Source organism: Phascolarctos cinereus, unplaced genomic scaffold (genome assembly GCF_003287225.1).
Source record: "Phascolarctos cinereus isolate Bilbo 61053 unplaced genomic scaffold, phaCin_HiC Scaffold_9;HRSCAF=440, whole genome shotgun sequence".
NCBI lineage: Eukaryota > Metazoa > Chordata > Mammalia > Diprotodontia > Phascolarctidae > Phascolarctos > Phascolarctos cinereus.
This window is the reverse complement of record NW_027556402.1, coordinates 100855853-100873958: the sequence shown is the minus strand read 5'-3', so window position 1 is coordinate 100873958 and position 18106 is coordinate 100855853. Positions and strand designations below refer to the sequence as shown.

General features: G+C 40.2%; 1 protein-coding gene across 5 annotated transcripts in view; it reads right to left on the bottom strand.

Moving 5' to 3' along the window:
* Positions 1 to 8659, bottom strand: part of MAP9 (microtubule associated protein 9) — a 114259-nt gene extending 105600 nt beyond the window's left edge. For 2 of the 5 annotated variants that reach the window (XM_020994011.2, XM_078148610.1), the window contains exons 1-4: positions 8382 to 8658; positions 5007 to 5170; positions 3745 to 3829; positions 2452 to 2766 (exon numbers count right to left, since the gene is read on the bottom strand). In XM_020994011.2, the coding sequence (XP_020849670.1) occupies positions 2452 to 2766; positions 3745 to 3829; positions 5007 to 5081 (475 nt within the window). In that variant the 5' untranslated portion in view covers positions 5082 to 5170; positions 8382 to 8658. Of the gene's footprint in view, positions 1 to 2451; positions 2767 to 3744; positions 3830 to 5006; positions 5171 to 8381 lie in introns of all 5 variants that reach the window. The other 3 variants (XM_078148611.1, XM_020994012.2, XM_020994014.2) reach the window with 2 other exon arrangements.
* Between the last annotated feature and the right edge of the window lie 9447 nt (positions 8660 to 18106).

The following is an 18106-nucleotide window of genomic DNA, read 5'->3' as shown; positions in this document are numbered from 1 at the left end:
TGTGTTTTTTGTTGTTTTTACCATGGCTGCTGTAATCTTCTCAACTTCATCAGGTTCTCCAACTACAAATCAGAAGACTAAAACGCCTTTGTGGTATTATATTTTGTTTTTAACAAAAAAGAATTTGGAAAGGGGAGATTTATTCAAAAAGTGTGAATTTTTTAAGACATAATTCTTGGCTTTAATCAGACCAACGAAGATATGCCATAGTGTGGCTATGAGCAGCAGGGGACAAAAGCCTCAGTTTAGGGAGCAAAGAAAGGTAGCACAAGCAGAGCCTTCTGTTCCACTTTCCACCACTGAATTCTTTCCACTCTATTTATTCAATAAAATGAATTTTTTTCCTTAAGAAATAAAATAAAGTTCCTTCTAGTCTTGTGTTCTTAAAAAAAAAGATGCATTCAATTCATGATCTTCTTACCAATTTTCCTATAACTCTTCATTCTCATAGTTAACAAAATAGTTTGGGCCTTCCAACACTTAAGAGAGCACATTACTACAACTTCCTAAATGTGTCTCCCTACCCCATTTCTCTGCCCTCCAAACCACCCCAGAAAAGGCCACCAGATTTTTTTTCTAAAACATCATGCCAATGCTATGTTAATCCAGTCTACTGAAATTCTCAACTTACTTTTAAGGGCTTCTGCAATCTGGCCCTAACTCTATACAAATCACTTCCCAATTCCCCCCAATATGCTTTATATTCCACTTCAATAGGATCTGTTTCATAACTGTCATGGAATAAGGAAAAAGGAAGAGAAGGGAATAAGCATTTATATAGTGCCTACTATATGCCAGGCACTGTGCTAAGTGTTTTCTAAATACTAATATTCTATTGAATTCTATTGATCTTCACAACAACCTATTTTTATACTAATACTAATTTTATAGTAGAGGAAACTGAGATAAATCCGAGCTTAAGTGATGTGGCCAGTAAACATCTGAAGGTAGATTTGAACTTCAATCTTCCCGACTCCAGGCCCAGCACCCTATCAACCCAGCTGCGCCTGCCTATAGATTGGCTTCTCTCTCTATATATATATATACGTATGTATGTACACACACACACACCCTAGACCTAAGACTCACCCTATCAATCCAGCTGCACCTGCCTATAGATTAGTTTCTTCCTCTCTCTGCATGTGTACACACACACACACAGACACAGACACACACACACACCCAGACCCAAGACGTCCTTTTGAATCCTACCCATCTCATAAGGATCATAAAAGGCATGGCAGTGACTTCAAAGACCATTTAATCCAATTCTTTCCTTTTACAGGTCAGAACCTGAAGAGCTCCACAAGTTCTGATTTCATCCATGAAGTTTTCCTTGACTACTCACTCATCCTCCATGAGCTATTTCTCTGATCTACAATTACGCAGTCCATACAACACAATTTACCTCTGATTTTCACTCAGTCCAGTCCTATTTCCACAACTGGGTTATAAGCTTTTTGACTCTGAAAAGGGTATGTCCATCCACTTCCCTACTGCTCCACTAACCATACTGTAACTCTTCCCCCTTATGTGTGGTCACTCCCTAACAGAATGTAAAGCTCTTGGAGCTCAGGAACAATTTTACTTTTGAATTTGTATGCCCAGCACTCTGTACAGTGATTGGCACAGTACAGAACAATAAGCACCCACTAATTCATTCATCCCCTCATTCATGTACCTTCAATTCACTTCTTTCTATAGTGGTTTCTTCAACCCACTCTAAAAATATGCCCAGGTCTCCTCTATCCTAAATAAATAAACCTTTCTTTTGACCTGGATCACTCTTCTCCTCTGCACTAACAAACTTTCAGAATTTCTGCCTCCACTTCTTTTTCATTCAACTTCTCTCAATCCCTTGTAACCAGCTTCTTTCATCACCACTCATTCTACTCCACTGAAACTGCCATCTCCAAAGTCAGTATCACCAAATGCAATGGCCTTTTTCAAGTCCTTATTTTCCTTGACTTGATGCAATATATAGTACCACTAATTATTCTCTCCTTGATAACTTTTCTTCCATTGGCTTGTGTCACTACATTCTCATGGTCTTTCATGACCTTATAATCTCTCTCTCTCATGCTCTGTGGTCTATTTTTCTTGCTACTCCTTCTTTGTGTCCTAATCCTCTTCTCTGGTTCCTACACTGAAAGGCACCTCCAGTGCATTGTAACAGTACAAATGTGAACCTGGGTTCTTGATTATCCAGAGCACAAGCTCTGGAGGTCTTTTCATGTATGCACTGTGTCACTGATTGTCTATTATTTGAGCAACAGACTGGCTAAGTTTGGAGATGCTTATGATCAGAAAATTGGCCGTTAGATGACAAATGTTTCTACCCAAAGGCATAAAGGAGTTACAATGTGAATCAATGAAGGGACATTCATGCTGACAAAATGACAAACCTTTAAGCTGAAATGTTAAGTTAGAAATAGCAACTAAATGAGGTACCTGATGATACAAATTTGACTAGCCTAGGCGTAGATGTTATTTTCATTTCTTCTTGTTCAATTTCTTGATCTTTTCCTTGAGGTTTCGATGAAGTAATTGCAAATCTCTCCAAAGTATCTGGTCCTGCTTCTTTTTCTGTTTTGATGGGAAATGTAGTTAAATCTTTTGTTACATTGCTATTTGTTGTCTTTGTTTTCAAAAGAGTCATTTTTGGAGAATCCTTTTCTTCATCATCTGACACATGAAACTCATTAGTAAGATTGTTATTAGTTGACTTTTCATATATTGATGCGTCAGAAAAATCTCCCAAAGAACCTGAAACAGGAAAGAACTTCAATGCTTACATTGCAATTAAAAAAAAACAACAAAAAAGTCCATGGTGACAAGACAAAAGCAAACAAGATTCAGTGATTAGAAAATGATGGTAATCAATACTGTCCCACTGAAGCAAGTTCAATTTTGTGGTGTTCAGCTGTCTTATGGCAGTTTCACAATTCATGAAAGAGTTTATTACAGTGGTGGTATAAACTCAAATAGAAATGGGTAACTAATCTGTAAATGAGGATCCCTGCAGCTATATATTGACTTAGTTTTAAAATATAATCTTACCTAGGGCTTATTATTAGTTTTATTTATTTTGTTAAATACTTGCCAATTACATTTCAATTTGGTGAGCTGCTTTCAGAAGTGTTGTGGGCCTCATGTACCCACTGGTTGCAAATTTGATACCTTTATATTACAGGATCACTAAAAACAGTGATGTACATTTAAAATAGTTTTCAATTCTTAAAAATTAAATTCACAAACAATTCTATTGGGTAAAGCCAGGTATGTCTAAATATTAAAACAAACCTGAAAACCAGTATTTATATTCCACTGGCCTGATCATTTTTGCCTTTCCTACAAAAATTGATGTTTAAATTTGATTCAAAAGACTCAAGGGTTATCTCTCCAAGTGTAGGAATACCTTTTGGAAATTCTTTTCCTTCAGCTTGAGAGGATTACAACATTGAACAGATGAATTCTCAGCTGCCTCTTAGCCCTCCAGCCTCAGAGCAAACATCTTTCTCTACACTCCTCCCCTTCCCCCCTCACCACTACTACATATCTAAGCAATCATTAAGACATCAAAGAAAATAAGAAGTAGGTCTTTAGCAAAATGTTAGGGACAAGCCTATGTTGTTCAATTAGATTGGTATAATTCTATGTCTGTAATTTAGATTCTTGTAGCTTGGATGCAAAGAAGGGAGAGAGGAAGGAGACTACTTTTTTTTTTCCTATTGATTAGCATACCAACATCATCACTGTCAAAATCATCTGAGTAATCTTCGCTTTGTTGTCGAGCTGTACGAGCTGAAACTGCTTTCTGTAATTCATCCTGAAATGATATAATTCAATAAGTTTCCTTTCAAATATGAAGGTCTAGACACTATTTTATATAAATTTGTTCCTAGAACAAAAGATGCTTTTCCAATAAATTTCTACTAGTTTGGGCTTGAAGCTAGAACCAACTTGATCTAAACTCAGGAAGAAATTTGAGTTTCTGTCTCTTTGTTACAGATAAGGACTTGATGGATATCGTGCATTTAAAGGCTTAGTCCACAGATGTAGTGAACCACATTGGAGAAAACTTAAAAATCACTAGGTATCAGCAACAAGATCCTTAAGCTTCATGAAAAAAAGGCATTTAGAAACCTGATGTAAATATTAATTCATTAATATTTTAAAGGTTTATAGTTGGAAGTAATATTACAGTCAAAATAATCAACAAATACCTACAGAAAAAGATGAATTTCTTAATTCATATAAGGATGCTCCCCCATATAAATACCACTCTTGGTGACAACTGCAGACCACCTTGAAGGTAACCACAAGTGAGATGCAGCTTTATGAGTATTTCCATACTGGAATACGGGGAGTTCCATATAGATGAATAATTTACTTCAACTAAAGCATTCTGTAGCTCAAGACATTCTACTACTACACCCTTCAACCCCAATTCACTCATAGGAAGTTGCTTGCTCTGCTACAGTTTCCCTCTTATTTCTGCTTATGCCCTTTTGCATCATCTTGCTATTATTCAGTTCTAGAAACCTTTCCTAAAACTAGTGCTTTGAGTTATATGCAGAGGAGGAGTATACTTGAACCTACTTTCCTCTGTAGCTTAACTTTTCCTTATCTTTTGATAGTAGCCATAATTCTTATCATCTTCCTCTTCCAAGGTTCTTTCTCCTCCCTTTCATAACTGTCCCTTTAACAAATCATTCTACCCTGGTCCTAGCTAATTCTAATCAATCCCCCCAATGCTGTCACATTCCTTACCAAGCAAATGTTGAGGAGGGAGTGATAACAGTCCTTGATGCTGCTAAGCCATCAGCTGTTTCATCAGCTTTATATCCCCAGGGAACCTGAGCCAGCTCAAGTCAAACAGTACAGCCTGTTTTACCCCGTGTGCTGAAACACTCCCCATATTCTATTCAAGTTATTATCATCCCTTTTTCATTGCCTCACATATAAATTTAATAAAAAATTAAAATATCTGAATTTATTTTTACCTGGAAAGTTGTTCTTTTGGCGACTTTCGGACTCTTGGTATAGGCCAAAATAGTGCTACCCAATTCATCAGACATGGTGATTTTGTAATAGGTTAAATATAGATGTTAATTTTTTTTTCTTCTTTAAGTTAACACAATGTCAGTATTGAGAATGTTGATTCAATCTATTGGGAATTAAAATATAGGGAGATAAGAGCAAAATTAGATTTGAGATGTTTTGTTAGTTTAATTGATACAAACGTTATATATAAACTTTATCTGAAAATTTAGAACATACTTATATTTGACAATCTTTTTTTTATTTTTCTGGTCTGCACTCGTAATTTTATAAGTGGAGGAAAATCCTAGTATTGGAATTCTTAGAGGGAAATATCCCCTCCACCAATGCAGATTGATTCCTGAATCTTAGGTCTTAGAGAATTGCCTGGGACGCTGTGAGGTTAAGGGATTTGCCCGTGGTGGCATAACTAGTATGTGCTAGAGGCTGGACTGAAATCAAATCTCGCTAATGCAAAGCCAGATGTCCACCCACTAGGTAATGCTGCCTCCCTTCTGACATAATTAAAAATAACAAAATTATATTTTAATAATATATCTATAGCCTTCTTACAGAGGCTGAAAAGTAATAAAAAAGCCAACTCTAAACCAATTCTTTAGAAAAGGAGCAGACTAAAGTACTAGACTCGTTTAAGGGATTTAAAATTTGCTCCTACATTACATCTAATATGATCCCCTTTCTAATTCATGCCCCACAACAGAATATAGAAATAATAAATCACTGAACTATACCTACAGCAGAACTTGTAATTAAAAACAATATTTCTTTCTTTATACTCTTAATTATGAAAGACGGACATAAAAGTTCTTATGTGAAATATTTAATTCTAGGGCAACACAAAAGGTAATGTTCTTCACCACCCCCACCTACCCCCAGGTCTTTTGAAAGGCAAACACCACCTTTATGATACTACTTTTTTCCAAAAACCTTCATTCTATTTCATATCATTTATGAAATGCGTTAGACAAAATATCTAAACTGTAAGGGGTCTGCAGACAGACAGAAACAGAAAAGTAACCTTTAACAGAAAGTTTACTCATACTTCCCATTAAACATTGGGTGGAAAGATGAGAACACTGGAACTTGGTGTCAGAACACCTAAATTCCAGTTTCAGCTTTGTTACTTACTATCTTAGAGAAAGTCACTGAAGCTCTCTGAGCTGCAGGGTCTCTGCAAAATGAGGATACTGTACTAGCCTTCAAAGTCCTTTTCAGTTCTAAATCTAAGATGAGTTAATAAATTATTTTATTTATCCTGACCACAGTTCTTCCTCCCTGAACTAAATTATCTGATACCTTCCGGTGCTTAAAACTCTCATCATGGCTTCTAATGCTAGCTCTGCCATTTACTAGCTGTGATTTCTGGCAATCGTTACTTCCCCTCTCTGGTCTTTAGTTTCCTCACATAAAATGGTGGTAGATCTCCAAAGTTCTTCCATCTCTGCTCACAGACTTGCAACTGGAAAAGACCTATGTGATCATTTATTCCAATGTATTACTTTGTCATATAACATCTCTGACAAGCATTCATCCAACTTCTACTTGAATACCTCCAATATCCACTACCTCCAGAAAAAAAAAAGTTCATTATGCCTAATTCTTAACTGTACTACTGGGCACCCTCCTCATAGGGTCCACCATCTCTATTACTGGCTGCTACTAAAGGAGTTATAAGTCATTTCTAGTCTTCAGGACCCCAAATTTCTTCCTTGGATAAAATGAGAGTTGCACTAGATGACCTCCAAGGTCCCTTCAATGTCAAAAACCCTATTTATCATCCTTTGACTTGGAGTTAGATATCACTTCACCTCTCTGGGCCTTCATTTCCTTACCTATAAAAGGAAAAGGTTGTTCTATATGATGTCTAAAGTCCCTTCCAGCATTGAATCTATGACTCTATAATTTTATGCCTGGGAGTTTTAAATCACTTGACTTTCTGGGCCTTAGCAGAGAAAGACATTGGCATAACTGCTCTGCTGGATTTTAAGTCAAGAAGAAATGTTTTCAAATCCCTCACTGAGATACTGTGTGAAGCTCTGAAAGTCATTTTAGCTTCTGTGAAACTCAGTTCCCCCATCTATGGAATAGGGAAAATAAAAGGACCTACCTCACAGGGTCGTTGTAAAGTCCATATGAGATGATAATATAAAATGTTTGCAAATGTTAAGTTACAATATAAATGTGAGCTATTAATTTGTCATTCTGTAAGTAATCGCTTTAGTGGGAAAAATGTTGCATTTGGAATCAGAGGAACTGGATTCAAATGAAAGGTTGGATGTCTATTTGTTAGAAACTATGTGGAGAGAATTCTTGTTCAGGTGCTGCCTGGAATAGACAGTGTTAAAGATAAAGTGATTTTGGATCCTGGCTCTTCATAATTGCTACCTGTGTGGTACCTGACTCTGTGACCTTAGACAAGTCCCTTCCTGTCTCTGGATTTCATAGGATATCAGACTTAGAGCTCAAAAGGACCTAACAGGATAGCCTAATACACTCCCTCATTTTGCAGATAAAGGAACTGAAGCCCAGAGAGACTGACTTGACCAAATTCACAAGGACAAGTAACGGCAGTGGTGGGATTTTAACTCAGATTCTCAGATTTCAAAAGCAGTGCTCATTCCACCTTATGATGCAGCCCCCCTTTCTTCCTCTAAGCTGGACTGGATGACCTCCAAGATCCTCTTCTGCTCTAAAGGTGTCAACATAATAATGAAAATAGCAGAGGGGCACAGCGTGGATACAGTAAGCAGATTGAGTAACTCGGGGGCCAATAAGACACAGCTAGCTCTAAAGCTCTAAGTCCTGCCTCCCATACTTTGGGGGGCGGGGGAGGGAGGTCCTTGAACTTCAGTGCCTCAGGCAATTCTATTGAGTGGTCACGTAGGTGCTGACATGCACGGGTAAAAGGAGTTTCTTCTTCAGTGCTCCTTCTATTTAGGAGATCACAGGCCCAAGAAAGGGGAGCAGTGCATTTCTACGGTGCTCCTAATTGAGCCTCACAACAAACCTTGAGAGGAGCGTACTTAACACTTTGGAGATGAGGCAACTGAAGCTCCGAAGCTCGGTGTTTCTGTCCTGGGGCAATTGGTCTACACATGCTGGGCGCCAGTCTAGTCCCCCACCCGAGCCCGACCACCTAATCACTAGGGGCTCACAGTTACGGAGCGCTCTAAGGTTTGCGGAGCACGGGGCGTCTCCCGGGCATCCCCTCCCCCAGCCCGGGACCCCGGCCCTCCCGGCGGCCGCAGCCCCTGGCACGCGGGGAGCCAGCCCCTCCGCCCCGGAGATCCCGCGAGGCCGGGTCCCAGGCCGCATACCCACTCCCGCAGTGGCTCCCCGATCTGACTTGAGGTCCAGGAGTGGTGGGTGGGTGAGGCCCAGCGTCCGTGTGAGGGACCGAGGGAGGTCGTCCCCTCTCCCCACAGCCTTGATCAACGCTAGCCTTGGCCTCGCGGCCCACGCTGGATTGAGTTCTCTCCCCAGAATAGAGGCGGGAGAGAGGGCGGGAACTGCTAGTTGCTCCGCAACGGGCGGAGCGGAGGAAGTGAACTCACAACAACCGGCCTCGCGCTCACCCCAATTTCCCCACCCCTCCTCAATACTCCCACCCACCAGGTCTTTCTTATCCCGGGTCGTTGGCAGGGAAACGGGGTGGACGCAGGAAGTGATGTCACGGTAGCTGGCGCTGGAAGAGAAGGAATAAGCTTCTTCTTCCTTTTGGCTTCCTAGTTCAGAGTCTGTCGTCTAGGAGACGCTAGCCCGGCCTCCTTGCCTCAGTTGGGAGGGGTGGAGAGAGAGAGGAGGAGGGAGGTCGGGAGGGGCGGTGCTAAGTCTGGCTGGGCTGGCGGCCTCCAAATGGGCACCTGGAGGAGGAGGAGGAGGAGGAGGAGGAGGAGGCGGGGGAAGTCGCCACCTGACTGGAAGAAAGTCTGAAGTTCCGGAATGTTAGAAGGGACAAACATGCGGGTCAGCGAGTCCAGCCATCTCAGGTGTTATATGTCCAGGGGGAGACCGAGACCAGCAGTGGAGAAGTGACTCATCCAAGGTCACACCCAGCCAGGTGGGGCACAACTAGGAGGAGAAAAAAAGCAGGGCCGAAGGCTGGTCTCGTGTGTCGGAAGGGACCTCAGGATTATCTGATGTAACCAGGCGGGTAGCAAGAAGCTGTCCTGCAGCATGATAATAATAACAATGATAATAATAATGATAGTAATAATAATAATCCAATCGTCTGTTCTACATCATCATAGGATGACAGCAAGTATCTATTCTGCAGCGCAATAATGGTGATGATGATAGTGATGACTAACATTTAGATAGTGCTTCACAGCTTGCAAAATGTTTTGCAGATGGAATCATTGCCTTTTATCCTCTCAACAGCCCTGGAAGGTAGATGCTATTATTTTCCCCATTTCACAGGTGAGGAGACTGAGGCAGACAAAGGTTAAATGACTTGCCCAGGGTTATACATCTGGTAAACGTCTGAAGTTCAATTTGCACTGGATTTGACTCCTGACTACCAAGTGCAGTGCTCTGCCATCAGGTTCACAGCATCACCTCCTTGGGCGGTTTTTTCTTTTTTTGGGGGGGGAGGGGATTGTTTTTGTTTGTTTGTTTTTTGAGTACGGAAAACACTACCTCCCCAGGAAAGCGTATTCCGTTTTCATATAGTTAATTTTTTCCCCCTTACATCAAATCTGTCTTCCTCTTTGCCACTTCTACCTAATCCTTTCCTCTTCAAACAAAACAAACCTCATCCCTTTTCTAAAACCTTGTGACCATGAAGTATTTGAAGGCTGCTATAAAGTCTGCTGTAAATCTTCTCCTTTCTGGGCTAAATAATCCCAACCGATACCAAAATTATCATGCTCACCAATCCCTTCACTACCTGGGTTCTTTGCATTCTGCCATACAGAATCTGCCATACAGAGCTGAAAAGTACTTTAAACCTCAGTTTTTCCAATTTTCTCATTTTCTGTTTGAGAAAACTGAGATCCATAGAGGTGATGTGACTTTCCAAACTCACATACATAGCTAGTAATAGAGCCTAATATCAAATCTAGCTGTCTTGATTCCACACAGAACCTTGGGCAAGTTTCTCAGTTTCCCTATGTATAAAATAACTAAGTTATTGTGCTGTGAGAGGGAAAAGATAGTAAAATGAGGTTAAGGAATTTGCCTACTGCCACCCAGTGGCTAAGGAGGGATTAAATTGCACCTATAATGACTCCAGAAGCTTCCCCATCCTATTCAGATCCCCTGATTTACTCAGAATAACCAGCAGTAATATCCCCAAACCCCTTTTCCCAGCATCAGGGAGTTCGAATGTCATCTAGCCATCAGTTCCTCAAGTCTTTCCCTTGCTGTATCTATCACGAAGCAGGACCAGTCCCCAGGTCCAGGATCCCTGCTTTCTTCCCCAAATCTCTGATGCTGTTGGACCCACCAAACTTTATTGATTTTGTATACCCAATTCCACCTCGGGGCTCCAGTGGACCCAGTCTATTTCCACTAATTCACCTGATTTCTTGTTAAGTCGTTTTAGTCACGTCCAGCTCTTCATGACCCCATTTGGGGTTTTCTTGGCAAAGAGATACTGCAGTAGTTTTCCGTTTCTGTCTCCAGTTCATTTTACAGATGAGGAAACTGAGGCAGTCAGCAGTTAAGTGACATGCCCAGGGGCACACAGCTAGTGTCTGAAGCTGGATGTAAACTCGGATTTTCCTGATTCCAGGCCCAGTGCTGTATCCACTACGCCTTCTTTATTCCCCAGTTATTAGTGTTGTTTTGTTTGTATGCTTTATTTGTTTATATATTATCTGTTTTAAAACATATATTCCTTTTTGTGGAAAATAAACTCTTTGAGGGCAGAGACTGTCTTTTTCCAATTTGTATCTTGAGTGCCTACTACAGTGCCAAGAATTGCTCAGTAAAATGCTCATTGGTTGATGAGATAGTAATATTGCTCTTCCTGTCCCACAATTATTGTTAGGATGGGAGATACTATGTGGAAAAGTATTTTGTAAGATCCTATAAAAATAGGAAATATCACTTCTATAAGTGATATTTTCACATATGAAACCAAGGATGGCGCTGAAAAAAAGACGTTGAGGCTTGTGGAATTTATTTGACCCACCAATGTTACCTTTAACTACCTGTTTAGAACCTATTTTCAGGAAAGGATTATATAGGTCATTTGTACCTTAGTGTGAATTGAAATTTTGGCTTTGTTTACATGCAGGCACTGGCTGGTAGTAATATTTTTGCGTAGACCAGGTCTTTGTGATGTGATTCATGGAGAAAAACTAGCAGTTGGTGATTAACCTATGGAAAGCTAAGCAACAATTATTGATAAAAATAAAACAGCCTGCCACATCATCCAGCTCCCCCCCCCCCATTTTGTTCTGGGCTCAGCAATCAACCATAATCAGATCAGTATGATCATACTACGAGCATTCCTGTAAAGGGCATATCAGCTAACTGTCTCATGTCATTATCCCTGTGATTCTCCAGATATGCCCTTCCTTGACCACCATTCCCATATATTTGTTGTCTCCCCTATTATATCTTTGAGGATAGCATGGAACTGTGTTTTGTATTTGTCTCCCTAGTGGTTGGCACAGTGCCAACTTTAATAAATTTTTTTTAATTCATGTTGAAACCTGATTACTCTTTAAATTTGGTCCAGTCTATTGATGATAAAATCAGTTGCCACCTGGAACTTCTCTTAGAGAAGTTTTTTTTTTGTTTGTTTTGTTTTGTTTTTTTCCCCACCCCTTAGACTTTTAAGGGGCACAGTAGATAAGAATGCTGGAGTCAAATTGACCTAAGTTCAGATGCAGTTTCAGATAACTTATAAGTTATGTTACCCTGGACAAGTCACTTAACCTCTGACTGCTTCAGTTTCCTCGACTGTAAAATAAGGATGATGCTAGTACCCACCTCACAAAGTTGTCGTGAGGATCCAGTGAAATATTTGTGTTTAGTACAGTGCCTAGCACATAACGAGCGCTTAATAAATGCTCGTGGGCTTCCCTTCTGTAAAGCCCTAGAATTTCCTTAAAAACTTTATGATGGGATCCTTAAATCCCACAAGAGGGCAGCAAAGGATTTACAACTCAAGCCATCGGCCTGAGCGTGACTGCTTCGCTGTTCATTTCCTTCTCACCCATTCTACCAGTCATTTAATATTTTAGCTTTACTTGAAAGACAGAATTGCATATGAATTATTTGTTATGGTTTTTAAAATTAGAACAGTTTATCCTTGACAGGAGAATGCTGTACTCATATGTATTAACCATATCTGAACACTTAAAAAACATCACCGGCTTTCTCAATATTTATATAACCAAAATCCCAACAACCAATTAGCCTCCATATTTTTCAAATGTATTATTGATTTGGTCATTCTGTGAGTTAAAAGGATACTTTGCTTTATTAATGAGCAGGATTATACATGTACATATACACATATGTGTATATATATATATATATATATATATATGACTACTCAGGGTCTCCAGGAACACTGAAATTCTAAAAGGAGAAAAGAGAGAAAGAGGCTAGATACCAGACTAAGCACTTTTTTAAAAAACAAATATTATCTCATTTGATCCTCACAACTCTGTGAGACAAGTGCTATTATTATCCCCCAAAACATACAAGTAAAATGTTCTTTTTATCTAGTATTTTATATTAGGTCAGAAAGTTCTTTGTGTGCCTATAAAATATACTGATGAGGGTAAAATAAATCAATGAAACGAGTATTTTCAAAGATGTCTTACCTCTATGTTTAGAAGTACTAATAGCAGAAAAATACCATTTGAACCCATTTGAGGAAACACATTTGGTGACAAGTATATCAATTCAATATAAGTAATTGCTGCAAAGCCATGCAACAAGGTGGGATGAATGTTGAAACATTGCTAAATTGGAACCGTTAGAACCTGTGAACTTGTCCAATCAGATTCTATTTCAGTCATTTTATTGAAACGTATTAAAGAACAATTTTGTATTTTATTATGATAGTTTTCCTATTAGGAATATTTCTCTTAAAACTATCTTTTGTCAGTTCCTGAGTATAACATGATGTTTTCCTTGCATAGATTGAATCCAGATGTCAAACATTTATTTTTATAACAGCAATTCACTGCAACGTTGCCAATTTTTCTTCTATCTGGGATAAAGATATCCTTTAATAAAAAGCTTAGACTGACTCACAGTAATCCTTCTTTTCCTGAATTGCACATCCATATAATCTCTCTCTTCCTGTGCTTTCTTTATTCTTTTACTCAAGCCATCACAATTATTCCTTAAAACAACAACAGCAGCAAAAGCAGCACTTTGCAGAGTGAGGGAATATGTTTTATGGAATACCATGGCCAAAGAATTCATCACTAGTGACCAGCCTGTTGTTAGCTAGACTAGTTTTCAGAAAGCAGAAATAATTCTGTTGGTAAGCTAGTCATGTAGCAAAAGCAAAGGATAAGTCATGTACAGCCGCCATGCTCTACTGATATTCACAATATGTCAGAAGAACTATATGACAGAAATCCCCTCCCCCACATACATTAAATGAACTCCCTGAAGAGTACTGATGGAAGGGCTTGGAAGAAAGTTGCTCAAAGTGGGAGAGAGATGTGATCACTACTAATGGCAGTGCCCACATCGATGAAATCCCAGATCCATGAGGCATCAGAGAGGAATGTTCCAGATTAAATTTGATGATTGGCTGTCAATGAATACTTTTCGTCTCTTACACCTTTTCTAGTTTTCTACAAATATTCTTATTGTATAGATAGGAAAACTGAAGCCCAGTGAGATTAAGAAACTTAATAGCAGTCACATTGAAAGTCTGACTAAATCCCATGTTCTTTCTACTACAAATGTTTAGAAGTCACTGAAAGGTATAGAAACAGGTCCCTAAGGTTCTGTCTTGGGCCTTCTCTCTCTTCTGTCTCTTGTCTCTCTGTCTCCCTCGTAAAGAATATGTAGCATAGTTTTATAATAATATGATAATAAGTAGCAAGGATCAGGCCAATTTCACTCATGAAACAGGGTCCCAGGATAATGCTGTATATCTATGAGATCTAAAAACGTGATGAATAATAAAAGAAATTCTTTAAACTTTATTTCCAAGCAGAAAGGAGACATAGGCTCTGTAGCTGGAAGAGGCTGTAGAGATGATCTAATCCACAGAGAGGAGCCAAGATGGCAGAGTAAGTAGGAGGCAATGTGGTGAGCTCCTTTCCACATACTCTTCCAAACAGATCTAGAAAATGCACTGGACCAAATCATGATGGGGGAAATCCAGAAAAAGTCACAGTGAGTCCTTCACCCAACCCACCTCGGCAGCTATGTGGACACTGGGGATAGGGTCTGGCCAAGAGCATACCACATGCTAAGCATTCTAGTAGCCGGGGGAGGCTGTGTACCAGGGTAAGTAGATCCAGACCGGGCTACCCCCACATCTTCATGAGGCCACCGTGACAATAAAAGTGTGAACTAGTTTTGTCACCCACAGCCCAGTTCTGGGTCACAGATCCAGAGTAAAATGAGAAGGGGACCTATGCACAGTGTGACATTCCAGCAGCAGCAGTGTTGCAGGTAAAGAGCAGGGTCTCATTTCCAGCATTTAGCCCAAAGAAATAACCAGAACAATAGTGTCAGACCAAAGGAAAGGTTACAGTTCTGTCACTTTAAGCCAGCAGAGCTTTCCAGTTGTCTCACAGGGGCAGACTCCCACAAGTGTCCACTCTTGCAAGACCTAAATCAAGGTCGGGAACTTACAGAGCTCAGGACAGATTCAGAAAGGGGGAGGGGGACATCAAACAGACTTTGCCCTGACTGGATCAGACTTTGGGAGCACTGAAAAATTGTGCGCGTGGCCAGCCTGTCCCTGAAATCCTGAAATAACACAACACCCGATACCCTAAGAAAGCAGCAACAACACCAGACCATACCTCCTGATGGGGTGCTTGGGTGCTTATGTTTGGGTGCTTGTACTTGGACCCCAATTTCTTCCTAGGCTCAGAAACACTGTCTCTTACAATTTCTCCCCAGCCCAAGGACACTGTGCCTAGCAATTACTCCTGAGTGGGCCCCAGCAAGACCCTTGTCTCTCTCCCTGGTGCAGTTACAAACAGCACCTGAAGGAACTATTAGTTTGAACTGGCTTTGCACTGGGTCATAAAGACATTCTTACCCACTGGACTATCTATACTACCGCCCTACCTCTTTACATCCTAGACTCCTCATTATTTGTATTCTAGACACAAGACATATGTGTACTCCCTACAACTGTCTTGTCAAAAAAGACATTGATTGGTGGCAGACTGGACAACTCTTAGTTACTCCTGAACTCTAGTTAACTTAGTGATGTAGCAGGCCTAAAACCACACCTCTGTGTGGCACCCCCTTGTGGGCTTTTCCTAGTGAACTCTGGGTAAAACGCCTGCTCACTAGATACAAGAAGTGCATGTTCTTTTAAGAATTGACCACTCCTTAACCACTCCCTAATCCTACCCTAAATCACCTAGTTAGCATATTTGGCACATGTTTTATTATATTTTATCCTATATAAACTTTAACTGTACCCCTTTATGATCGCAGGATCCTTAAGAATCCTTGCCCGCTGAAAAGCATAACAATAAACTTTTCCTCTGGCTGGAAGAAGATTTGAGTTGAATTCACTCAGGCAGGACCTGGCGTCACAATCTCAGGGTTCCCAGCAGCACCCCAAACCTCTAGACCTCTTCACTCCCACCATTATCTCTGGCCTTTGAGCTAACAGTAGCCCCATCTTGTGAAGAAATTCTCTCCCCACTCCCATCCACTCTCTACCCAACTACCAATAGATTTCCATGAAGTGCAAATCTGACATTACTCTCAACATACTCCAAGGACTTCTATTGCAGGATCAATATAACTTCCAGTATACATTTTTAATTGATATAAAAAGCTCTTTTTGTCATTTAAAACTTTTACAACCTTTCCTCCCTACATTTTAGTGTTCTTATGTTTGACTCTCCCCCAGGCTCTTATGATTCAGTTACACTGGCCTGATTGCTGTGTCTAATACACCACAAGCTATCTCCCAACTCCATGCTTTTTCACTGGCTGCCCTCAAGCTTAGAATACTTTCCCAGGGCCTCTGTCTCCTAGCTTGTCTGGCTTCCTTTGAGACTCAGCTCAAATCCTATCTTTCGCAGGAGGACTTTGCTCATGCTTCTGCCTCCCCCTGTCTGGTAGTGCCTTCCCTCTGAGGGGACTTTCCTTTTGTGCCATATCTTATATATACACGGTTATATGCATATTATAGCCCCCGCTTTAGAATGTGAGCTCCTTCAGGGCAAGGACCATGCTTTTGCCTTTCTTTGTATCCCCAGAGCGTAGCACAGTGCCTGGCCAGAGTTAGGCACTTAATAAATGCTTGCTGACTGACTCTGGTGCTTTTTTCTTTTTCCTCTGGGAATGATGATTAGCACTTCTCTGATTAAACTCACTAACCAAGGAATGGACATCAACATCTTCAACTAACTGCTATGGGTGTTCCTGTGGGTTGTGTTCTTCTATCCGAGCAAATAGTACAGCAGCAAGACAAGATTTTCAATGTGTTCATTTATCCATCCTACAAGCATAGGCATGGATGCAATTGAGGGAGTATAATCATTTTAGTTATGAAAGTCTCAAATCTGGGCTGTCAGCAGAAAGTCTAAGGCCTCATCCACTTCTTCCCTCCTTCCATCTCCATTCTTTATTCCTAAAGAATGCGTAACAAACCTGCATGAAATGATGAAGAGCAAGTGAGCAGAATCAGGAGAACACTGTATACAGTAATAGAAATATTGTTTTAATAATGACTTTGAGTGAATGACTCATTTTGACTATTATAAATACATAAATTAAAAATAAAGGACGTATGAAGAAAGATACTTTCTGCATCCACAGAAAGAACTGATAAGTAGAAATATGTATAGGATAATTTTACAAATATGTATGTATGTATATAGTATATTTGCAGGGAATAGCAAGTTGTATGTGGTAGGTTTGCAATATGTATGTAATGTGTGTAAAGGTATGCAAAAGATATGTAATCTTTTTCATTGCACTGTATTATGGAAATGCTTGTTTTGTTCTGTGAATTGAAAATAAAATTTAAAAAACATAGAATTTAGGGTGGGAGGGAAGGGAGAAAGACAACAGACATCATTATAACTAGTCTAGCCCAGTGAGGAGAAGGCATATTCATATGGTGATGTACTCGGGCACTATGGAAGCTTTGCGTTATCATGTCCATCCAGAGGCTCAATAGGAAGGGAAAGAGTAGGCTTCTTCACTAAAGTGTTTGCCGGCAGAAACCTATGCTCCTGCCTGCCCTTATCCTCAAAACATAGTAAAGTTAATGGATTTTTTCCTGTCCCTTAACCTGGAACTGTCGGGGAGACATGTTATTCTATGCCTAGGGTTTGGCAGATTCAGGAGCCTCCTCCAAATTCTTGAACAAAGCCTTAGTGTAGCAGGAGCAGAGCCCAGTGCAAAGCTAAAAGAAACCAGTGATAACTGAGACCATTGAGAAAGCAGCCTCCATAACAAGGACCAGCAGCTTAAGAAACTGAACCTTTGTGGGCTACTAGAGGAGAAAATTGAGGGAACCATACTTTAGAAGTCATGGTTCTCCTGTGTTTCCTATGATGCTGAGGCCTGGAAAATTAGCTCTGCATAATCCAGGCATTTCATTTTATGTTGAATTAGCTGAATTAGCTCTTCCAGTGTCCCACAAAGTCAGGGAAAGTAGGCAGAAGGTCATGTGCCAGAATTTCCCTTTATAGTCAGATAATACTACCCCTTTGGCAGGATATTTCAGAGAGCAATCTCACTCTCCCTGCTCACCAACAACAGTAACTTGCGGAATGTGTGATCAGTTTGGTCCCAAGCATCCTCGTACTCTTGAATTGCATTTATTCTTTGACCAGGCTGAGAAGAAAATGCTCTAGAAATTCCTAGGGCAAACCAACGAGAAGAAAGAGGTCTCTCCACCTTG